Source organism: Hoplias malabaricus, chromosome X1 (assembly GCF_029633855.1).
Source record: "Hoplias malabaricus isolate fHopMal1 chromosome X1, fHopMal1.hap1, whole genome shotgun sequence".
NCBI lineage: Eukaryota > Metazoa > Chordata > Actinopteri > Characiformes > Erythrinidae > Hoplias > Hoplias malabaricus.
The window spans coordinates 19,748,849-19,774,641 of NC_089818.1; the positions used below are offsets into that span (position 1 = coordinate 19,748,849).

The 25,793-nt window shown below is 38.8% G+C and overlaps 1 protein-coding gene across 1 annotated transcript in view; it reads right to left on the bottom strand.

Annotated features, from left to right (window-relative positions):
• Nucleotides 1–290: 290 nt before the first annotated feature.
• Nucleotides 291–25,793, bottom strand: part of LOC136675786 (sodium channel protein type 2 subunit alpha-like) — a 46,035-nt gene continuing 20,532 nt past the window's right edge. Inside the window, exons 11-26 of the mRNA XM_066652537.1 lie at nucleotides 25,150–25,500; nucleotides 24,572–24,701; nucleotides 23,880–24,118; nucleotides 23,389–23,562; nucleotides 21,595–21,951; nucleotides 16,845–17,273; nucleotides 10,615–10,729; nucleotides 9,946–10,100; nucleotides 9,165–9,338; nucleotides 4,920–5,042; nucleotides 4,062–4,334; nucleotides 3,604–3,657; nucleotides 3,357–3,498; nucleotides 3,154–3,254; nucleotides 2,789–3,059; nucleotides 291–1,519 (exon numbers count right to left, since the gene is read on the bottom strand). Of these exons, the coding sequence (XP_066508634.1) occupies nucleotides 291–1,519; nucleotides 2,789–3,059; nucleotides 3,154–3,254; nucleotides 3,357–3,498; nucleotides 3,604–3,657; nucleotides 4,062–4,334; nucleotides 4,920–5,042; nucleotides 9,165–9,338; nucleotides 9,946–10,100; nucleotides 10,615–10,729; nucleotides 16,845–17,273; nucleotides 21,595–21,951; nucleotides 23,389–23,562; nucleotides 23,880–24,118; nucleotides 24,572–24,701; nucleotides 25,150–25,500 (4,317 nt within the window). The remainder of the gene's footprint in view (nucleotides 1,520–2,788; nucleotides 3,060–3,153; nucleotides 3,255–3,356; nucleotides 3,499–3,603; nucleotides 3,658–4,061; nucleotides 4,335–4,919; nucleotides 5,043–9,164; nucleotides 9,339–9,945; nucleotides 10,101–10,614; nucleotides 10,730–16,844; nucleotides 17,274–21,594; nucleotides 21,952–23,388; nucleotides 23,563–23,879; nucleotides 24,119–24,571; nucleotides 24,702–25,149; nucleotides 25,501–25,793) is intronic.

The following is a 25,793-nucleotide window of genomic DNA, read 5'->3' on the forward strand; positions in this document are numbered from 1 at the left end:
TTATTCACACATCCTGATGTTTCAATGTCTGTAGCGATATTAATATAACGCATGGCTTGTGCAATGATAAAATATCACAGAAAACTGCAAAAAATACTTTGTCTTTCTTTCTTATAAGTTCTGGATTCCTTTGCATATTACGTGATAGCAAACAACATAAAAAAGTATAATTTCTCCATAAAATCTAATGTGCTGTGAACACTGTGTATGCTCATCTTGAAAAAGGTGGCCCCGACACGCTTTAAAATGGACCCAAACACACTTTCAACTTAAAAAAAGAGCAACAGTTCCTAAAGAAAGGTCTCTTCATAAGTTTCTGCCGAGGTGCAAGGCTCAGAGGGTACAGAGTCCCTGGAGTCAGATATCAGCACCTGGAAGAGGTCGCTGTTAGCCATAGTGATGGTCTCATATGACGGAGGAGAAGATTGCACAGACTCCTCAACTATTTCCTCCTCAGGGCCATAATTCTCCTTAATCATACAAGCTATGAGTCCCTCTTTCTCTGGGGCGTCCTCAACGTACACACCGTCAAGGTTTATTTGTCGATACAAGTAGGAAGCTTGCTTCACCTGTCGTTTGACCAGGTGCCTCCTATAAGCATGCTGGATGATAGCTGCTGAAACTTCCTCTTGTTTGCGCCGGAGAGTTGTGGTGATTGGCTCGTGAGAGATCTTGGAAGGGTTGGCCATCATAAACTTGTCCTCCATTTGCTGCTTGAGGGCGTCCATCTCACCCGACTCACCCAGGACACGTTTGGTGAAGGCGAACAGGATGTCAAGGCAGTGGATCTTGTCTCCACTGACCATGGGCAGGTCCATGTTGATTAGCTTAATCCTGTTGGGTTTGGGGATCCGCAGGGGCTCTGACAGTGCATCTGCAAAGTTTGACAGCTTGGAGTACTCAATGAAGTGTGTAGCCTCGAAGTCAAACTTTTCCCACACCTCATAGAACATCTCAAAATCGTCCTCGCTGAGAGGTTCTGTGCTCTCTTCCGTGGCCACGCTGAAATTTTCTAGGATAATGGCAATGTACATATTAACAACAATAAGGAAGGAGATGATGATGTAACTGACAAAGAATGTAATCCCCACTGAAGGACTTCCACAGTTGCCCTTGGTGTTGGTTCCTGTGTTGATGATTTGTGGGTTGCATTCCTCAGGTGAGTTGTTCAGGATTGGATCCAATAAATTATCCCACCCAGCTGAGGTGGTGATCTGGAACAAGCATATCATGCTGTTCCCAAATGTCTCGAAGTTAAACATGTCATCGATTCCGCCTTGCTTTTTCACATAGGCGAAGTTGGCCATACCAAAAATGGCATAAATGAACATGACGAGAAAAAGCAAGAGGCCGATGTTGAATAGCGCTGGTAGCGACATCATTAAGGCAAAGAGTAACGTCCTTATTCCTTTGGCTCCTCGTATGAGCCTGAGGACTCTTCCAATTCTGGCCAGTCTGATAACCCGAAACAAAGTGGGAGACACAAAGTACTTCTCAATAATATCAGCCAGGACAATTCCTGCAGAGAGAGACAGATACAAGGAATTCTGAAACTAAAATGTGAAATAATGACACATTATATACAGAAAAACAATAAATATATTATTGGCAGTACAGGAGGTCCTCGGGTTATGTCAGTCTCGAGTTACGATGTTTCGTGGTTACGACACATCTCCCATTTACTGTATAAAGCCTTGTTTTGACTTAAGTGGTTTTGTGTCGTAAACGTCGTAACGTGAACTTCGTGTTTGGTGTGCGTGGCGGAAGAATACACGGTTACGCGGCTCGGGACCGAGGAGGATAGGTGTTAGGATAGGATAAGTGCTTACAGTATGTTATTTACGTACAGTATGTACGTATGTTCCGACATGCACCGAAAATCAGTTTACGACACCATGTAGGAACGGATCAACATCGTAAGTCGAGGACCCCCTGTATATTTATTTATATATGTTTTATAAATACAATATATAGGGGGTAGTTGTCGCCTAAAGTTTGGACAAGCAAACTTGGGAATGGAAGGTCGCCTGCTCGATCCCCATGGCAGGCAGGAAAATTGAGGGCAGTGGAAATGAAGGAACAGTACTGTCCTCCCTCAATCCATGGCTGAGGAGCCCTTGAGCCAGGCTCCTAAACCCCAACTTCTCTCCAGGCACCTGGGGATGGCTGCCTGCTTCCCTGTGTGTGTTCTGTTCACTGCCCCTAGAGCACTAAAGTGTGTGTGCCCATGTGTGGTTCTGAGTGGATTTTGAGTGGTTAAATGTTAAAGACACATTTCTTTGTACAATGATAAATAATGGCACATTCGCACATATGCATTTGCATATATACACATGAAAATATTTGTTTTATTTTTACAGGTTCCTGAAAAACCTGAGGCTAATGCACTATATCAAAGTTACACCAACAAATAATTTGAGCCCTCTACCTTAGCCACCAAGCTAGATGGATGAGAGGAATTTAAGTACTATAGGAAGCTCTGTTCTATTTAAACTCTCAGCCAAAGATGGATGTGATGTTGCTGGAAGCTGCATCTCAGCCACATGCTGGCAGTAGGCTAGATTTTAAATGAAAAAAAACATTTCAAGCAAAGTGGCATGACATGTATTGGTCCAAAACAATGTAGTGATTTGAGATTTGAGACCTCCTTTTGACTGTGTTTAATGAACGTTGCCTATATGTCATTAGACAGTACACGGCTTACTGTATTTTGGAAAGCTCATAGCTCAAGACAAGTTTGATACCCCTGATATATCTAAAGCAACTCCTCCAAACAGTCATTACCCACCCACAATAGAAAGGATGACCACTACAAAGTCAAATATGTTCCAGCTAATGGTGAAGAAGTAGCAGCGGAGGGCAAAAATCTTGATGAGGCATTCAGTGGTGAAGATGATGATGAAGGCCAGGTTGATGTTGTTCAGGATGAACTCCATGCGAATGGACTGCTCATCTGTCTCCACCATCATGGTAATCATGTTCAAGATGATGAGAATCATGATTGTAATGTCAAAGGCTTGTTTGGACACCAAGTCAAAGAAGAATCCTTGCAGAACATTCTAGATAGACCAACAAATTGTTAACAATTATTAAGAAATACACTAGGTTCATAGCTAAGATAATAACATTAATTGAATGAAACTTGTGTTATACCATTGGTCTTGGTATGGGCTTCTGCGGCTTTTTTGTCCCCAATTTTTTCATGGCATTGTAATATTTTTTCTGCTCTGCAGTCATAAAAATGTCCTGTCCACCTAGAAACAGCAAAAAAGAGGTTAGTCTTATATTAACCAACAAATATCCACATTCAGATTAAATATCTCTCTAAAATTGTAAATCTAAAAAAGTATCAGCACCTATCTTTCTCTTCTGCTGATTGAAGTTGTCAATAATGACACCAATGAACAGATTAAGGGTGAAGAATGATCCAAAAATGATGAAGATGACAAAATACAAGTACATGTAAAGATTGATTTCTTTAATAGGCTGCTCTTCTACCTGCGGTGAAGAAAGCAACACAGAGGATAGTATTTTGATTTACACTTCAACATTTTTTTATTTGATATCATTTCTGTCTTTTCCTGAAGCAATAAAAAAGCTTACACCACGGGAATCCACAGCTGCATACATGATTTCCATCCAGCCTTTGAAAGTTGCCTGGATAACAAAGACACATACCAAGGTAAACATGACCTACTTTTAGAAAAGCTATTAAACGCAATTTTCTCAAATATGGCTTTTATTTCAAACCTGATATATAACTACCCTACCCCTTACCCACACATTTACCCCTTATAAAGACAAGACCCACACAATAGTCAGTTGTAAACCAATTGGATGCACACCATAGGAAGCCACTGCCTTGGTAACAGGCAATTATATGCTTTTGTGATTGACTGAAAGCAGACTATTTTCAGAGGTAAATGATAGGTTTGGGACCAGAGACCAGAAAAGAAGTGAGATGACTCAGCATAGCCAGGGAAAATGGACATGAAAGACTGACATAACTGTCAACTCCCAAACAAACAACATGAATACAGCAAAAAAATTGTACCACTTACCACTTGCAAAAGCGAAAGATAGCCCAAACCGACATTGTCGAAGTTGACCTTCACCTTGGTCCAGTAGAACTGGGTGTCGTTCATGGCCTGGCATTCAGATTTGTTGTTCACAACTGATGCATTGTGGATGTAGCCTGTCCTGTTAACACACTTCCCAAACTTGCCAGCGAAAAGGTTGACACCCATGATGCTGAAGATGAGCCAGAAGATCAGACACACCAGCAGGACATTCATGATGGAGGGGATGGCTCCAATCAGTGCGTTAACCACCACCTCGACAACAGCAGACAAACACGTTAGACCACACAGTTCTGGGAGACATATTGGACCTGTCTACAATCTAGTGTAGTAGTAGTAGTCAGTAGACGTTTAAACCCTAATCCTACATTAGGATGTCACCAAAACTTGAGTGCACCTTGTGAAACGAGGAGGAAAAACATTGGAGGAACACACTAGAATATTTTATCTGGCTGTTACAGATGTTTCTTCGGATACAAAGGGATCTGTTACTCTTTAGGGGCAAGGACAAAACCTATAAATATATTATATACTGCAGAGTTGGTAACTTTAGATCCAGAAAGTAAAATAAATCCCAGACACCTCTCAAGCTGCTTTGAGATTACTTACAGTTGGGATGAAATCTTGGAGAGAATTTTTTACTTTTATTTTGCCACCTCTGGTGCCCTGATGGATGTCATTTAGAATTAAAGTAAACGTAAGGTTTGTAAACGTAAACTGAGGAGTGAGGCGATGACAAACCTTATGTTTCAACACTAATATACCATTTTTCAGGACGTGTATATTATATATTATTTCCGTAACTAAATACAAGAAACACAGAAGAGAAGTTGTTCTTACTCTCATTCCTTCGAATCGGGAGAGAGCTCTCAGTGGTCTGAGTGCTCTTAAGGTCCTTAAGGATTTAATAGCTCCGAAATCTGAATATCCCAGAGAGTTAGCCACCAAGCTAATCAACGACACCTGCAGGATTGAAAGAGAAAAGTATATTTGAGCTTTATTGTAGTTTATAATAAACCACAAACTGATGGGCTATTACTTATTGAGTTAATTAAATATTTATCAGAGTTCAAAAACCTAGAAGATATTTCTCAGAACTCATAGAGTTCTGACGTCTGTTTGGATTGGGCTTAGGTTCCAGATTTGGACTTTGGGCTTGAGATTTGCAGTACATTTCAGCATCTACCAAGAGTTTATATAAGGGAGTTGTGCACTAGGTGTAATCACAAAAATAATAGTAATTATTTAAAATAAGCGATATAAAAAGTATACTCAGTCCAATAAGTTATCCTTGCTACAGGAACCTAGAAAATACATTACAATGTATGAAGTCAGCACTTTATATTAAAAATGGAAAAAAACATACATTCTTGTAAGTTACATTATCCACAACTTGCAGCACTGAGGTATGTTCTTCAAATTAGAAAAGAAAAACATCCCCTATATCTGATATGGCAGTATTTACTGACACTGCAATCAAACTTTCATCAAAACACAGTTATACCAGCTGAGCACACTGCTATTACACATTTTACAACAATGTATTGCTAAGAAATATTTTGCAAATGTTAAAGTAACCTGATAAAATATTGCAATGTTTTGTAAAATGCAATAAAACAAGAATCCCTGTTTATTATCTTTAACCTTTATTGTGTTAGCGTGGCTTTATAGACACAGAATGTGTGTGCTGTGCTGGCCTACAGTTGAGATCAGTTTTCTAATGAGCAGCAGAATCAAACAAACAGCTGAAGTAGTGCTGGGCGATGCGATTGAAAACCAATATCACGCTTCATTGAACATTTTACCTCGATTACGATTAATAAACGATTATTTTGTTGTTCTTTGTTGCCTCAGAGTTCACTGACAAAGCTTGCACTCTAAATATGCTCCAATATTGAAGGTGAGATATATGTTTCTAATGTTGCTGGGAGCTTTTCTCTGTTTTTAAGCCGTGCTCTGTTCATATTCGGAGTGTGATTGTGTTCAGTGTGAAACAGACCGAGGGACATATTTTGGTCTGAAATTAATCAGTGTTTACATTTGACTACTTTATGTTCAGTGTCGTCTTCACTAGACTCTAAACATGTCCAACCTACAGACGCAGCACTTTTCTTTGTTACGAGCTGCGCAAATCGCTCTGTCCACCTCTTTGTTTAGGTTCTCCTCCATGTTGTTTCCATGTGGCAGACTGAATGAGGCAAAGTCACATGACTGCATGGTAGTGTGGTTTTAAAAGGACAGTACATGAACAGGCAGCGGGGATGTAACGGAATTAATTAAAAAATGTTAAAGAGAATTAAAAGAAAAGTCAGTATTACTTATATGGGCAAGATTACAGCGATAAGAAATTCTGAATGTTGATTTTGATATATTTTAGATTAATTAAATGGTGGCACAGCAGGTAGTGTCGCAGTCACACAGCTCGAGGGACCTAGAGGTTTTGGGTTTGAGTCCCGCTCTGGGTGACTGTCTGTGAGGAGTGTGGTGTGTTCTCCCTGTGTCTGTGTGGGTTTCCTCCGGGTGACTGTCTGTGAGGAGTTTGGTGTGTTCTCCCTGTGTCTGCATGGGTTTCCTTCGGGTGATTGTCTGTGAGGAGTTTAGTGTGCTCTCTCTGTGTCTGCGTGGGTTTCCTCCGGGTGCTCCGGTTTCCTCCCACGATCCAAAAACACACATTGGTAGGTGGATTGGCGACTCAAAAGTGTCCACAGGTGTGTGTGTTGCCCTGTGAAGGACTGGCGCCCCCTCCAGGGTGTACCCACAGCGCTCTGAAATGGATAAGCGGTTACAGATAATGAATGAATGAATGAATGAATGAATAAATGATTAAGAGATATAATTAAAAGATATTTTGACATAGTGGTACACATGCCTCTGTTTTTGGAGCATATTTCGGGTGTCAAATTCTAGATTTGTTTATAATGGTTTATACAATTAAGTTAGTTGATGAAAAGAGTAGGATGAAAACAAATCACAGATTCTTGTTTTTTATTGCATTTAACAAAAAAAAAAACCTTTTATGGAAACATGGTTTATACAAAAGACACAATAAATATGTAATTTTAAATAGAAAGCTAAAACAAATCAAGTTATGACATATTCCTAAATACTCTAAAATTAAACAAAATTCAATAATTGTAGTAACTGTAATGTACTTGCAGTATGCACACTTCAGCTGTATTTGAAACAAAATTTCAAACTGGAACAAAACAAAACTTCTACCAGCAGCAAAGAAAACCTTGATCAGGATATATCCGTATACTATTTATACAATAATGAAGTTAAATTTGGCAAAATAAATGGTTAAACATTGTAGAGCCAATAATTATGGGTTATGGGACATTCTACAGGAACACGCTTATTGGGACGTCTTAAGTTGAGTAAATTCTGATGTGTAATTTATAAATTGGGTTGTTACAAGAAATATACTTCCACTCTATTCTACATTCAAAGTGGAGAGAACAGTATGGTATTCTGCTGTTGAATGACCCGTTGCTGATGACTGTTGCAGGAAATGGCATGATGTTTGTGATCATCTAATGAAATGACATGCCGACAAAGACAAAGTATGCTCCAATACGCATTTTATTAAGCGCACTTACCCGCATACTCAACTATATATGCATTTCAGTATGCATATATATTAAATAGAGAGGTTTTTTATAAAGAATTTAGTTTTTTACAATGACAATTTAATTACTTCAGCCAAATTAACTTTAGGCACTTTGCAGTGCCAAAAGTGTATAGTTATGCCAAATGAGAATACTGCAAATATATTTTTTCTAAACGTTGTATTTGTCCCAAAAAACTCTAGTTCTTTATAAAAGAAAGTACTTTTGGATTTTGTCCAGTATACCTAAAAAGGACTCATACAACATGTTTGTGTGAGGCTCTAGTTTCAAAAAATCAGTAAATAAAATAATATAAAAATTGCATACAGCACGCAACTACAAGATTTTAATTATTCCCTGATACAATACAAGATCTAGTTAACTGAGAAACTCTTGCTCTCTTTTCACCACTCAATAGATAATCTCATGAGCCTCTGCAACAGCACTGAAATAATGGTATGTAGAAAAGATACTTAAAAATGTAAATAAATAAAAACACCGTCTAGTTCCTCTTGTTAAATCTTCCACAGAAAAAAAAAATGATGGGGGCAAGTTCATCTGATATAAAAGCCAGGGTCCTGCACATGTAACCACATAACTGTTACAAAATCTGTAAGCCTACATACTCAAACAAATAAAAAATAGGTTTTGATTTTGTCTAGGAGAGACAGTGGCATTTATATCTTGAAGTAGCACAAGTGAAACAGAAAAGCAGTCGTCATGCAGATGTGACCGCTTATCCTGAGTGTTTACTCACCTCTGACCTTTGAACTATGAACTTACCCTATCATTAGAGGTATGTGTGGAGATCTGTATGGGGTCAGACGAGTGGGTGAAACCAGGAGAAACACAGTGAGGGCTTGTGCATTCAAATCATATAAGGTAATTCTCACTCGCCTTACCCTCAGTGCAACTCATTTTGGTGTGTGTGTGTGGAAGAGAATTTGAATTGTCTGTGACCATTGCTGCCTATATATATAAATATTGTATGGTATAGTATAGTACTGGTATGGTACTGAAGACATGTCTTAAAATACGTTTTATTATGTAAAAAAAATTGATAAATGGAATCCATAAGTATCTTACGTGTCATATTAATAATCTTTTTTATAATTCAAATATCAAAACTAATGTTTTTGTGGTCGTTTTCTGTTTTGATTGGACAATCTTGGCTGGATAATTTTTTGCAATGAATTAATGCTCAAAAACAACTACCGTATAAATCCAAAACAACAAAAATGTGCTTTTACAGAGTCTACATAAATACATTTTCAAATGTTCTTTTCATATTGTGGTGCATGCCATTATTGAATAAAGAAAAGCGTTCATGAAGAATGTATACTTCCAAATGCACTGTAAGACGTCACACATCTTCATACTGAACTCATCAGAAAATGGTGACATCAGCCAAATTCAACACAGTACAATAAACAATCGATTGTTTCAGTGAAATAAAACCATAAAAATGTACACTCACATCCACAATCAGGAAATCCAACCAGCACCAGTAATTTGTGAAGTACTTCTTAAAGCCATAGGCAATCCACTTGAGAAACATCTCCAGCACAAAGATGTACGTGAAGACCTTGTCAGCATATTCCAGTACTACTTTCACCACCTTCCTCTGTTCAATATAAATGTCTTCAAATGCCTGAAAATACAAATGGGCAAACATAAATCATAATAAATACAAACTAAACTAAATTAGAGTTCATATTTCATTCAGCACATCTCACTGTACAACCAAACTGCTTTCTTTTACACTCGATTTCTGCTACTTGAAGTTCTGTGTATAGTTTATGACATCATAATTTGTTACTGATTTATTCATGAAGTAGTTACTAACCTACTTTCTTCATCAATACATTATCTTGTGTAGACTGTTTAGCATCAGAAAGAAGCATGGGTTGAAAACACTATACTCTTTTAGATTCCTGTCCACACATGGCTGTGGAATTTCTTGATCATTTTACACAGCTGCATGACTCAGTTTGTTGAGAGAAGGTAAGGATTTTGTTTGGCCATTTAATTATTCTTCTTTAGTCTCAATTAATACCACATTGTTTTCATGAGTAGAACAGGAGCTATGGACATGGCTAAAAAACTATTAAGTCAAAGGTGCAGATCTGAATCAGAATGAAAATAATATATAAATTAAATTTCTTATGTTACAATGCAATAAATAACATATACATTATATAACACTAACTGTAGACTAAGAGTTGATTGTGCATGGACGTTTTTTTAACAGCCTTTACCAGTGCTCCGCTGCTGAGAAGAATCATAAAGATGATGAATGTCTCAAACCAGCTGTGCTCCACAATTTGGTAGCAGGTCTTCCTTAGCCTCCACCAGGACAGGCCAAAACCTTGTGTAGTGTTGATTTTACAGCACTCACAGTGACGCAGGCAAACTGTGCAAAGTAAGATTATTATTAGAGTCAGAAACTAAAAAAAAACAAGGTGAAGGAAACTAGCCAACAAACATGGTCCAATCAAGGACGCTGAGTACAGGCCTGTGTCCTCACATACTCATTTGGTATTTTATGTCATAAGACCTGGATTTAGGTCAAGCGGTTGGAAGTAACAACTACAGATAATGACCTACATTTAGGGAGACGAATTTGTCAAACATGGTGTAAAACTGTGGTTTCCCACCCTTCAAATGTCATCAGTTTTATCTATAATCCACAACACATAATCAATTTTAGCAGAAGGCTATTAATATAAGGATCAATTGTTTCTCTAGGAAGCTCCAGAAAAACATAAAAAGTGTAGGCTTCCTCTTAACCTAAATATCGCCCAGTGTAAAGTGTCTGGCATTTGCATCGACACCCAAAATAATCTCAAATAGACTTGCTTATATGGTCAACTACATTTAGGGTAGGAGAACACAGGTAGACAATTAGGATACTATACTTCACTCACACTCAGGAAAACATTCTTCTGGCTCCATGGTATCTTCAACCACAACAGAGCCTTCTTCTTCTTCACCTGGTTTCCTTAAATCAACAGTACTTCCTTCTGACAAGCTGATCACTTCCTAAAGGAAATGACAGGATAATGTTCAGTTCCATTCTACACAATGTTCACAAGTAAAGTTGCATTATGTCCATGTTTGCAGACACGTCTTATTATGATTGGTAGGACTGGACAATAAATCAATATATACATATAAATAATTATCACAATATAGAATGCTTCAGTAACAATGATTTAAATTTTGCCTATATCTTCCAGCTTTAATTATTGGGTTTACCTACTTTAACATGCACCTACTAAACACTCAGGCATTTAAGTATGTATACACAGCTTGTATAATCTACACAGAAAAGCATCAAATGTAATGAGGCTCTGGAGTAGCTGCATATGAACCTAAGGTCACTATGCCCAATGCCAAGCATCGGCAGGAGTGGTATAAATCTCCCCAGCACTGGTCAGTGGAGCAGTGAAACTGCATTCTCTGGAGTTGTAGGAATCCATCCAATACCTCTGAGATAGGTTAGTGTGGCTCCTTTGACCAAAAACCCTGACATTATCTCAGAAAGGTTCTTGTGGTTAAAGATATAAATACCTCACATAAATGATCCAACATGAAGCTCAAATCAATTTCAGAAGAAAGTTAATTGAGCTTAGGCTTGTATAGTATTGCCGTACATGACAGGGTTTAAACACACCTGGGTAGATTGAGGAGCAGGGTTTATTCGCACTGAGGTAGCTTGTGGACCAGGGAGAGCAGGGTGCAATCGCACTGTGGAAGCTTACAGGGCTGGGTTAAATTGCACATCTGTGGCTCGTGAGGCACATTTGAATCGCCTTGTAGTAGCCCAAGTAAATACAGAGAGGTTTAATTGTGTGAAGCTGGCTATGACAATTTTGCCAAACTTTTTATTATTTTTTTTCACTCTACTTGTCAACACTTGACATTAACAAACAGTGAATATTTGTGCAGTGCTTGTTCCTGTCTTAACATGAGACAATAAAAACAGAGGAGCATTCCTGCAATTCTACATTGCTTGTTTTTTTGGCAGTTTACTAGCTAGATGTAGAACAGAAATTTGTCACATTGTCGTTTTCATATATCATACTGGCAACTCCTACCAATATTGATGTATATTGTATAACAATCCTACTGCCAGACCCTAGCTGGGCATCCACAAAGTTCTGTTAATAAATGTACTTATGTCTCTTTTTGGTTAAGAAGAGTTGATTGACTGTTAACATCCAAACCATTCATGCATAAACCTATTAATATTGACAGAGGACAGAAATCCCTGAAATATATACGAGAGTTGACAAAATTTATTTATAAACCATATGTCCTTAAGTTCATTCAGTGTGGTAGATTAGACTGCTATAAATGTTACTTTTCTCTCATCTAAGATTAGAGAGCATCACTAACCTCAGCTTGTGTGTATTAAGTGTTTGTGTGTGATGTAGCTCAGGCTGAGTATGCACTGCCACAAGCCCTACCATCTTAATGCCATTTTGAGGAGATTTCCTGGTGTTGTAATGGCAGCATATTTCAAATGATTTACCAGGATTACTGGTCTGAAGGTGCTGGCAAAATCCAATCATGTTAGCACCGTAATCCTACATTAAGGTGCCAGTGAGCAGAGTGAACAAAATGTGTGTGTGTATGTGTATATGTATGTGTGTGTGTGCGTGTGTGAGGGAGAGAGACAGAAAACAAGAAAGAGAGACTTTATATTACTATAAACTTTAGAGTTAACTTGCTTAGAAGCAAAAGATAGTTCCCTTTGAAAAGAAGCTGGTGAATTGTGTCAAATTTATCTCAATATATACTTCATCCACAGATCTTGTTGAGCCTCTGGCATTTAACAATATCTTTTTAGCCTTATAGACACACACGAATAAGAATATATTACTGGGCTTATTCCAAGTAATTTCAAGTATTAATAAGTGATCTGAAAAAGGATAAAAAATGTTAAAAATTAACGTGAAGCAATACTTGTGTTTAATAATTAAAACTGGACATACAGGGGGTCCTCGACCTACATCGCGTTGTAAACCAAATTTCGGTGTAAGTCAGAACATACGTACATACTGTACGTAAATAACATACTGTAAGAACTTATCCTATCCTAACACCTATCCTCCTCGGTCCCGAGCCACGTAACCGTGTATTCTCACGAAGTTCGCGTTACAACGTTTACGACGCAAAAACATTTAAGTCGAAACAAGGCTTTATACAGTAAATGGGAGATGTGTCGTAACCACGAAACATCGTAACTCAGGACTGACGTAACCCGAGGACCTCCTGTATATAATAATTAACTCAAAGACTGATTTGTAACTAACATATATGGTATTCTTCACCATTAGCATTTATGATGGCATTGGAGGTAGTAATCAGGGCCTCTATGTGGGTCGCAGGTGGGAAGAGGTTCCATGATGGTACTTGGTTCCCTCAATCAGGGCTTACATGGACAAAGTTAAATGATAATCTAACGTTGGCTACAGTACTGGAGAGACCAGTGAAGAGCTTAGGTAGCTGGTACAGTACGGCACTAAATAATACTGACCAAGTTCTGGGAATAAAGGCTGAATTGGTGAAGGCTATTAATAGCATTGATAGACCATGTGTGCCAGTGAAGTTGAAAGTGTTTTGTCTGCAGTTTGGCTTACTGCCTCGTATTAGATGGCCGTTGAAAATTTATGATGTTTCAATCACTGAAGTATGGAAAAGGTTATGAACAAGACTATAATGAAGTGGCTAGGGGTGCCACAGTGTTTAAGCAGCGTGGCATGGTATGGGAGAGGGATACTGGACCTACCACTCACAAGTTTGGTTGAGTAATTTAAATGTGCAAAGGTGAGTCGCGAGAATATTTTGTCAGGGGCAAAGGATGCAGTGGTTAAAGCAGCAACGCCAGTCACAAAAGCAGGAAGGAAGTGGAACCCACGAGTGGCAGTGCAGGTAGCCAGGGGCTCATTACAGCTAAGGGCCAAGTGCAACACGGAAGAGCGGGCCTTCGGTCAGGTGATTCGTGAAAAGCGTTTAGTAAGGCCACATCACCAGAGAGAAGGCAAACGATGACTAGATTTATTCACGATCAGGAAGAGGAGGCACATTGCGCAACAGCAGCGTCACAGGCAAAACAAGGCCAGTGGTTTCGCTGGGAGAATGTAGAGAAGTGGAAAATCACTTGGCAAGAATTGTAGGTGATGGAAGCAAGTCGTATTGAGTTTTTGCTTGGAGCCACTTATGATGTCCTTCCAACTCCACAAAATCTTGGACAGTGGGTCCTGCTTGTAAGGTCAGTTTGTTACAGGGGAGGTATACATGGAGATATAATCAGGTGCTAAGGGTTTTAGTATGTTTGTTGGACAGCAAACGCTTAGAGGTAAACGCATTAACGAGTGGTTGTAGTAATAAAGTGATTAGGTTTGTGCATGAAAGTGAACATATTCGAGAGTGTGCACAGGCTATAAATATTGGTAAATGGGTCGAAGCACAAGACTGAAAATTGTTGGTGGACGTGGGTAAAAAACTGCAGGTCCTGGAATGCATTGCATTAACTACACTGAGGCCAGATATGGTGCTGTACTCTGAAAGTAAACGGATAATTCATGAAGTAGACAAAGCATTCGAAAGGAAGAAACTGGACTATGCGGACTTGGCGGCTGAGGTGAAGGAACGTGGGTGGCAGGAACATGTTAGACCGGTGGAGATAGTTCTTAGGGGATTTATAGCCAAATCTGCCACATCCCTGCTTGTGCAGTTCGTATCAGGGGCCAGACACTAAGGGCAGCTGTGAAGAAGTTATCAGAAACAGCTGAAAGGTCTAGTCAGTGGTTGTGGATAAGCAGAACACAGAATAGTTGGGGAAATGCACTGTAGAGATGCTGTTGTGGTGGTTGGTGATGTAGCATGTAAAGATAACATGGAACTGGTGTCAGTGGGTCTAGGTACAGCCTTAGTCACCAGGGAGGCCAGTGTGGATTTACGGTTGTTGATACTAAAGGGTAAGGTAGGACTGTAAATCTAGCTTGGAGTGGGGTGGGTCTGGGACACCAGACTTCACTGTTGAGCTTTCTGGAGGTGTAGAACAGCATCAGAAAAGATGGTAGCCTCTGCTTTTAAAAGATCTTCCACAGTGCTGAACATGATTTTATAAGATGATATTAACCCGTAATGTTCTTTAAGGTCCTATAAAAGGGAAATCCATTCAAAAAGGACTGTGTTGCCTATATGGGTCAAATGTAGCTAAATGTAGCTAAAATTAAAGTTGACATTCAGCACTTATATTTTAATTTAAAATGGTTTCCTCTGGTTTCCTCCGGGTGCCCCGGTTTCCTCCCACAGTCCAAAAACACACAATGCAGGTGGATTGGCGACTCAAAAGTGTCCGTAGGTGTGAGTGTGTGAGTGAATTCTGTGTGTGTCTGTGTTGCCCTGTGAAGGACTGGCGCCCTCTCCAGGGTGTATTCCTGCCTTGTGCCCAGTGATTCCAGGTAGGCTCTGGACACACCGCAACCCTGAATTGGATAAGCGGTTACAGATAATGAATGAATGAATGAATTCTCTGGGAATGCTGAGCCAAAACAAACAAACAAACAAAAGTCATTGTCCAGTTACTTATGGACTGAGCGTGGGTTCTCTGAGATTGCTCTCTTTGACGGTGCTGCTGTTTGTGAGCAACGTGATCATTATGAAAGAGGCCAGCCTGGTGGGCATTAAGATTATACAACTGGTCACATGGGTGCTGGACTACCCCTCTGAGGGCCACCCTGCCTTTCAGATTTGTCTATTACTGTAAATTACAGCAGAGTACTTTCCAAAATGACTGTACTTCTTTTCCAGTACTGTACGATGCTACTACTTTCGTATACTAAATGTTTGAAGTTTTTCACAGTCTATGATTAAATTTGCAAAGTAGTCAAGTTCAAATAAGGGCAGACTACTATCTTCACTTTTGAAAATTACTGTAGAGTCCTGGTATATCATAGTTGGTGACATGAAATTGTCAGTTAAGTTTATTATTTTATGTTTATTTTTATTGCTCATAAATTGTTAATTAATGCTGAAAAGCAACCCCCCCCAATAAAGAAAAACTTTAATATCTCTCTCAAACCAATCATTGCCAAACTCTAATCCTGCCATGTTATCACTGCACTGGTCTAAATGGATTGCATTACAATGCATAAACATTAGATAATAAATTATTTTTAAGCGCTAAAATACAACTCTAATACAATATTTTTTTAAAAATTCATAAGACTCTTGATCTTATGCCTTTGACAAGCTGGCCTACTTGAGCAGACGCATTTCTCATCTCAGCTCTTATGTAAGAGAGACTGTGCTGCCGCTTGGATCACCTTGTCTGTGGTGCAGCTTAACAGCTTATGAATTCGGAACAGGCTCCACACATCCAAGGCTTCCACCCCCTCCCCTTCCTTTCCTGGCGCACACACACACACACACACAGCAATCTGCCCTTTCACACATGCCACATCATCCCGTTGACCTACGAACCCTGCTTTTCATTTGAGGGACAGTTCTCACGTCCAGTCACAATGAGGATGAAGGTATAACTGCAAATAGATGTAGAGATGAAATGAATAAATACACCTTAATAACAAATGTTCCTAATGCTTATCATTACAATGTGCTGTGATTTCCTTTGACATAGCTCACAGATAAATAGGAATCACAAAAACACTAAAAATAATTATTAACAAAATTGGAAAAATTACACTGATGCTCTTTTCCCCTTGCAACCAGTCTTGTCTGACATTATAATTTCTTCTTGCTTTACTTTGGAGCTAAAGTACTAAAAAGCAATTGGTAGCAAGCAAACTATATGATGTGCTATGTTTTTTTTATCTATAAAAACTGACAAATTTAGGCTTCAAGATGCATTCAGGTAAATGTATGATGATTATGCTCAGTGTTAAATGGTGTATAGGCTTTCGTGAACTGTCCACTAGATTAGCCTCAAATTTAAAGCTAAATTAGAAAATTTGGAATTTCATACTTGTCTGACTGAACATAATGGAAAATTCTATAAATTTGATTTTTGGCAAATCTATTCCTTTAAGGAAAAGAACTTGTCATTCTTTAAAGAAAATCACCAACTCAAATCAACCATTCAATCAACATTCAATGAAAAGTTATTTCAGTAATCCCTTACTGCTTTGTTTTCTTCATCCTCTGATGTCTCAGTATCCTCCTCTTCTTCCTCCTCCAGGAACTCCACATCTGACTCCCCAGGTGCAATGGGAACACATATGGTCAAGTTAGGATTGGTCATATAGCTGTCCTCCCCTTCTGGAATGATATACTTCTCTCCATAGCGTCCAATTTTCCCAACAACTCCGTTACATTCAATGTGGTTGGTACTGTGAGCCTTGATGACTGCCAGGGCCTCCTTGTTCATCTGCCTGTGTCTGGACAGATTGCCGTTGAAGAGGTCCTTACTGAAGCCCAGAATCCAGGTCAGACTCGAATGAATCCGTGCAATGGCAATCTGCAAGTTGTTCATTTCGCCATCCTCATCTGGAGCTGACAGGTTATCAGAACTGAAGGAGCTCAGCAAAAGAGCTAGGAACAAGTTTAGCACCTAGAGACAGAAAACGCATAAGCAACTGTAATTAAGATCACTTAACAAATGAAAATGGAGGCTTGGGATAATTTGCACTTAGTTTGCATAATGGAAAGGGGAAAAGCTTCCATTATTATCCTTTAAATTTGCCTCAGCTCTGGTGCAAAACAAAAAATTGTAAAGGTGAAAGGTACGGTGAATTGGATGTTGTAAACTATTCTTTTAAGATTTAATAATGTTAACCTTACATAAAATTTTCAGGGGACAAAACTCATGTAGAAGTTGTGATTTTTTTTAAATAACAAACGAAAATATGTGAATTTAACTGAGATTTAGCTCACAATGAAAAGATATACAATTTATTCATGGCTTGATTGAATTTTGTAAATATTAAACTGCAACACATTTCAAAAAATGGGACAGTGGCAATAGTATATATTTTAGAGAAACATGCTGCAACCAGTGTGACATCTTTTCCTGGAACATCCATGGTTATTTCACTAAAAAAATGCCAGACCTCATTGTTCATGTAATAAAACAGCATGACTCTGTAGACACAGTGTGTTTTTTGACTGGCCGGCCTGCAGACCAGATCTGTCTGCTACAGAGAAACAGTGATAAAAACATGCCTCTGTTCCGAGTGTGATACAGGCATCAAAAACAAACAAAAATATGTAAATGCTATAACCTGTCTCTTTAATTTTATGGCACTACATGCCTGATAACATATCAGTTTTAACACATAATATGCTTTAGTTGCACATGATTGAACATGAATTTAAGCCCAGTCATTATGATCATGTAATCCCAACTACAGGTCTGCTTTGAGCCTTACGTTTACTGGCTCAGTAAATGAGCTCATGCCAGCATGAGTTCCAGGAAATGCTTGCCTGTGCAAGCTAGGCTCTGAACTGTATATATTACAGTCAATGATATGCATTTAACATTGTGTTTGAGCCACTATGTGGCTCAAAATGGACCTGGTATTTGACAAATGTTTTTTTTTCATCTGACAGCTAGAACAATCCCTAAGGGGAAATGGGGATGTAAAAAAATTACATCGGATACAATGAGTAAATTAGTGGTGTCTAAAGCTACACATCATGATTAATCATAAAAATACGATGAGCTAACTGTGTAAATCAAATCAAGTTTGGAGCAATTTCTGTGTAGGTCAATCAATTTCATATTTATGTTTATAGAAATGTACATCTCAGTTTACAAAATTAAAATTTTGGGGTTTTTACACATACCTTGTACAAATGTCCATTTAGTTTTTTTTTATAAACTAGAAGATGTATCATGCCCCAGAATTTGAAGTCACGGGTGAGCTATTTCACTTTTAAACTTGAACTAGTCCCAAAGACAGTCTCAAACATGTGACTTCAAACAGCCAGGTTTTCTAAATAACAAATCCTGTCAGCATGCAGGGTGGGGTTTTCAAGCTGCAGGCGAGGTGCAGACTGTACGTAAAGATAGAGGTGTGGACGGATTCCACATTCCTAGATCCATGTGTACTGATTCATAGGAGGTGCAGAGCTACAGGGGTCAGACAATGAAACTGAAACACCTGGTTTTAGACCACAGTAATTTATTAGTATGGTGTAGGGCCTCCTTTTGCGGCCAATACAGCGTCAGTTCGTCTTGGGAATGACATATACAAGTCCTGCACAGTGGTCAGAGGGATTTGAAGCCATTCTTCTTGCAGGATAGTGGCCAGGTCTCTACGTGATGCTGGTGGAGGAAAACGTTTCCTGACTCGCTCCTCCACAACACCCCAAAGTGGCTCAATAATATTTAGATCTGGTGACTGTGCAGGCCATGGGAGATGTTCAACTTCACTTTCACGTTCATCAAACCAGTCTTTCACCAGTCTCGCTGTGTGTATTGGTGCAATGTCGTCCTGATACACGGCACCGCCTTCAGGACACAATGTTTGAACCATTGGATGCACATGGTCTCACTGGTGCAATGTGCAGTTAATGAAGATTGGCCACCAGGCTGCTCCAATTTAGCCATGAAACCTCCCTCACTACAATGACAGGTGTTTCAGTTTCATTGTCTAACCCCTGTACATCTAAACCCATTTTAAGGCATTAGGGGAATTTTAAAAATATCTAATTTTGAAAAAAGTAGAGATTTTTAGAATTTCATTTGATGAACAGGGGGTGACTGGTATAATTAATATTATTTTGTGGAAAGCAAAAAACTTTCTTAACAATTTTGCAATGTTTTTATATTTCTGACATTGAAACCAACAATATTTGAAATTAAAACAAAAATGATGTAAATGTAACTAATTACTTATGTAATGAATATAAAATATTCATTTCATTCATTCATTATCTGTAACTCTTATCATTGGGCGCAAGGCAGGAATACACCCTGGAGGGGGCGCCAGTCCTTCACAGGGCAACACAGACACACACACACATTCACTCACATCTACGGACACTTTTGAGTCACCAATCCACCTACCAACGTATGTTTTTGGACTGTGGGAGGAAACCGGAGCACCCGGAGGAAACCCACACGGACACAGGGAGAACACACCACACTCCTCACAGACAGTCACCCGGAGAAAACCCACACGGACACAGGGAGAACACACCACACTCCTCACAGACAGTCACCCGGAGCGGGAAACGAACCCACAACCTCCAGGTCCCTGGAGCTGTGTGACTGCGACACTAACCTGCTTCACCAACGTGCCGCCCAATATAAAATATTTTGAAATATATTGTACAAGATAAACTTAGGCTCTAAAAGGGGGTATTATGCAAGATCTAGTTTATCATAATGTACATGGACTATGCTGTTACCCAGTCATTCAATGTCTATGTTAATAGGAGCATTGTGGCTGTTTACTAAATAACATCTGTTCTGCTTTAATAAATCTCACCAAACAAATCTACAGTGATATGTACTTATACTACTAACAACAGGTGACAAGGTCAACAACAGCCAAAAAAGATATCCTGCTTATCTTCTCTCTTTTACTGAAACCAAAATAAAGGACAAAAACACAAACTCATGTTTAAAAATGTACTTAAATTAGCAATTTACATTGGTTTGCTGTAACCTGCCACAAATGTGTATATTGTTGTAAATGAAGGTAATGTCCAATATGATAACTGTTCAGTGGATCTGTAAATAAGAATAATATGAATGGGTGTTCCTCAGGCAGAAAATTACAGTATGTGTCATCTGTTTCTCTGGAAAAAAAAACATTCTTGAGCTGCTCCACATGTATGTTTTTGTAGGCTATGAAAAGGGTCATGTTGGTAAGGGCATGAACTGGGCGTAAAATCACAGTAGATCACTGAAGCTTACGAAACATAGCTTTCATTGAATTCAGTATTACAGATTGATTCCTGATAACATGATAGTTCAGCAACTTTTCAGAAAATGTCAACCTCCAAAATCGCTTCAGAACATAAAGCATGATACTGAACATTTAATACATTTTCAAAGTACAGCCATTTATTTTTTCAACCATCAACACAGTCTGAGTAGGCAGGCAATAATGTTCTATAAGTGTTTTTGACATTAGTCATTGAACTCGAATGATGCTTATGCTGTCACTCAGAAAAAGCTAGTTTATGTGCCTTTGTATAGAACTCGGCTAACGTTCTCAAGAAAAAATGTTTTTGAAAAAGGTGTCCACACTTCCCAAGTGTCAGTAGATAGTAGGTAGTTAATGTCATGTTTTAGAAGCCTATGCTAAAGCAGGTATTTTAATTTGGAGTCACTGCATACTGAATACATCAAACTGATAGAGGTAGTAAATAAATATTCCATATACAAAGTGCATAAACATGGAAGGTATACCTGATATAATTGCCGATGTACTGATACTGTAAAGTATCAGAAAAAAGTACACATCACTGAATGTATGTCTTAATCTTATTTCCAGCTGGGAACAAATTTTTCTGGTTCATGAACCAGTTTATTTCTGTGCAAACGTGCCGAACGGTTTCAAATTTAGCTCACAAACTGGAACCATTCCGGATTCTCGTTGGTGGAAAAGCGGTATGTGAAATATAGCTGAACTAACAACAGAGGGTGAAATAAGCTTAATACTCGCATTTCAACAATAGGAGACAAAAATGGACATAAAATAAAGTACTGCTTGCAGCATATGACAGATGTGGTAATCCTGTAGTCAGCACAAGCCATGCGCTACACATTTTACCCCATCTCCCTCATAACAGTTATCTTTAAAGATCCTATGCAAACATGAGCTTTTCCAATCACTACAAAAACCTACACCGATAAAATCATTTGTCATTAATACATTTGAATATGCAAATGTATTTTTCAGAACCTTTTAACTTACCACCAGGTTGCCTATGACCATGACCAGCATGAAGACCAGAATGCAGAGTGGTTGTCCAGCCACTTCCATGCAGTCCCACATGGTTTCAATCCATTCGCCACAAAGGACACGAAATACAATCAAAAAAGAGTGGAAAAAATCCTTCATGTGCCATCGTGGCAGTGTACAGTCCTTGCTGATCTTGCACACACAGTCCTGGTAGTTCTTCCCGAATAGCTGCATGCCCACCACAGCAAAAATGAAGACGATGATGGCCAAGACGAGTGTCAGGTTGCCCAAGGCGCCCACTGAGTTGCCAATAATTTTTATCAGTGTGTTGAGTGTGGGCCAGGACTTTGCCAGTTTGAAGACTCTCAACTGAAAGAGCACAGAGGTCAGTGTCTTGTTTTCAAAGATATCAAACACTGCACTGAGTAAAATTTCAATAGACCAAATAATTTTGTGGTGAAAAGCTAGATGTCACAAATTTTAATCCACTGTTTCATTTAGCAGATGAAAAGTTTCATGATCACCCATGTTACACAATAAAGCAAATAAAGAGTGTTTTCCACAAGGGTGTATTTAGTTCAATTAGTATGAAAATCCGGAAAGTCATAGTGTGTAATGGTCAATAAAACGCTGTAGGGGCAACCTCAAAAACCAAATTATTATACATAAAAGATAGACAAACTGGTCAATCCATTTGGCTAAACACTACATGACCTGTACTACAATTTGTTTATGCATTGTGATTGAAGTGGACAGAATGTGTAAGCCACATTTGGGTTTCAGTAGTAACATGATGGCATATTTAATCATTCTAATGCAGTGAGCATTTATGCTAGCGTAAGTGTGCATGTGAACAAGGCTATGTAAAAAGCCAGATTTTCCACTTAAATACATAGAACATACCTATGCTCCCAAAACTGTTACCTATTTGAAGTTGACATAAAGGCATATATAGAAACACATGCTATCTAGTAATGATAAGGACAATCATAAAGTTCTGCACATGGCTTTCCCTCCAGATTTACAAAATAAATGTAGAGAAACATTTTAACATAAATGTTAAATAAATCAATGTTAACATAATCCCCAAACACAAAAATATTTGATCAATCTCCAGTAAAAATATTCTGCTGAACTACTTCCAATAGAACTAATACAGTGGAACCTCTAAAGTTCGTTTCATCGAGTCAATTTTTCCCATTTAAAATAATGGAAAAGCAATTAATGGGTTCCAGCCCCCACCCCGAAAATCACCCTTTTTGAACTGATATATGTTTACAACACTCTCAAATTAGTAAAAAAATACATGTAGCGTTACTAAAAATAAAAGAGAAATACAGTGGTAACAGTAATAAAAAAGAAATAATAAAGTTTTAAGTGGTTACACATCGCTACCTTGAAGACGTGACGACTGGCTGGAGGAGTAACACAGGCACTGGCTGTATGACGGGAGGTGGGGGGTGGGGGGAATAACGGAGAGTAGGTGGTGAATGTGGGGAGACGAAGCGTAGATACGGCTTAACTTTCACGAATTTCGATGTCTGCTATTTACACTAATGCTAAATTGCTAAAGCTACAATTAGCTAATCTTAAAAGCTCACTCAAGTCTGGGCGCTGGGAGACTCGCCTATTGGGGTCAGTGGCCATTTCCAGCCGCCGGCTCGGGGGAGGCTCAGGTTCGTTTCTAGAGTCATGGTTCGTTGGTGGAGGAAAAATATATTCAAATGCCCGGTTCGTATCTTGGAAAGTTTGTTAGTAGAGGTTCCACTGTACTTTGACCATACTGATGCTTAGATGTAACCATACCAGTCTGAATGAGCGGAGCACAGATAGTCCTTCCACATTAGATAGGCCAAGTTCCATAAGACTCAAGCAAACAATTATCCCATCAAAGATATTCCAGCCCTGCTGGAAGTAATAGTATGGGTCCAAAGCAATGAGCTTCAGCACCATCTCAGTAGTGAAGATGCCAGTAAACACCTGAAGATACAAAAAGATACAAGTCAACAAAATATAAACAGACTTGCTGAAACCCTTCCATGAGTTTTTTTTTAAATATACCTAATGAACAAATGTTACTAAATATATTATTTACTCAACAGTTGAACCAATACAGCCTTTGTTGAAAGAACCAGTATGTCTTATATTCTGGCCTAAAAATGCATACATGGGGCTAATAAATGACTTTAGTAAACACTATTAACATTCGCTGTAATCTGCTATAACACTTTAAATACGATAGAGACTGCTACATTACATTTGATGCATTTGTATGAATACTCTGTGTAATTTCTCACCAGGTTCCCCACACTGAGCATGCCATTGAACTCCTCAGTCATGGGGTAGTGCTCCAGGGCCATGAAGAGTGTATTGAGCACTATGCAGATAGTAATGGCTAAGTCCAGGAAGGGATCCATCACCATCACCTTCACTGCCTCCTTAAGCCTCATCCAGGTTGGAGAGCACGTCCAGATCAAGTGCTTCTTTGCAAATTTATACCAGCATGGATAACACTTCTGGCGAGACTCTTCCAGCTCTAAGATTAAAAGGTGAATCATTAAGATCTGGTCACAAAAAATATCATTAAAAAATGTGTTTTGCCAAAAAAAAAAAAAAACTCACCTATGTTTAAGCTTAGATTAAAAAATATAATTAAAGTATAATCCTGTAGTTCAAAATGTGTTCATTATCATTCATGTGTGTCCAAACATAAGATTAATGAAAGAACAATAAAAAAAAAGTCTCAATGAAGCACACACCTCTTTGTGGAGCATTTTTCTAAAAATTACTGAGTAAATATGTGTAAATAAGTGAGTGAGTTACAAGCCTGTTCACTGAGAGACTTCACATCTAAAAATAGCAATGTTGTTCCATTCTCATAACCATGAGAACAGTTTGGCATTAATAATTTTGTTGCAGTGTTCATTGTGCTCAAAGCATGGAGTGCACTAGATGCTCAGGCTAAAGGAAATTAAGCAGCATCACACACCATCCATGGCATCACTGAAGAAACTGATGGAACTGAGTCCTCTCTTTCTGTGCGGAGGGGGTGCTTCCACTTGCACTTCCTGAGTGGGTTTGGGGACCGCAGTAGGGTGCTCTTCCACACACACTAGCTCCTGTTACTCATCATACACAAAGCGTATATTCAGAACACATACACTATATGTTTGTACAGGGGATAGACAATATTTATAGCCTTTAATAAATCCATGATACTTTCACAGTAATATGCAAAGTCAGAATTCACTTTCTATTTTATGTTATTCCCAGACAAACATTTCACTCTCAGTAACTATACTTATTTTAGATGCATATGAGAAATAAATGAGCAAGGTGCTAAAAAGTGGTGCTACTGAGATTAATTAAGTAAATGTACACCACAGCAATGAAACAATACATCTGAGATATATACTGTAATATACTCCACAGTAAGCACTTCTAAGACCAAGCTTTCAAATGTGGAAATGTAACCAAAAGATGTTCAGTGAAGCTGTTTAAATGTCATGGTCGGCCTGAAAGTTTTTTTTTAAATGCCAGAAAATGCAGTTTGAACCAACTACTCACCATGTCTTCTTTGACCTTCTCCATGCTGCAGCCAGGCAGGGAGTTGGGTGTGTGGAGGCCGATGCCAGTGATCCCGTTTTGGTCGAGCGAGACATTAAGACGGCCATTAACGGTGAGGGTGGGTGTAAAGACTTGCGAGCAATGGCTGCGAATGCTACTCGTGCGGCGCTTGTGCCACGGTGTGACAGTGGACCCTGCCCTGCTTCGGCCATCACCGAGAACACTCGTCTCATCATCTGCAAAGTCAGCCTCTGAGTTATTGCGTGGGCGGAAGGTGAAGATGCTGATGTTGCTGCCCCGCCGTGTGCTGAGAGGATGGGAAGAGAGTGTGGCTAGTAGAGGGTGTGTGGGCTGGAGCAAACACAGAGAGATAAATTGGCTAGAGAGATGAAGTCTCTCAAATGATTAAGAAGAACAGATAGGTGCTGAAAAAATAGAGAGAGCAGAATGGATAAAGATTTTAATGAACAACAGTAATGATATTTTATTATTACATAATTAGTTATGCACTGGATTATATTTACATTTAATGTACGCTCAGGCCTGTGCTGCTTGTTTCTGTGTGCAAAAAGACATATATGAATGAGAAATCCAAACTGGCTGATGTGATACCTACACATGTAGTTGAATAAGTTCATCTAGCG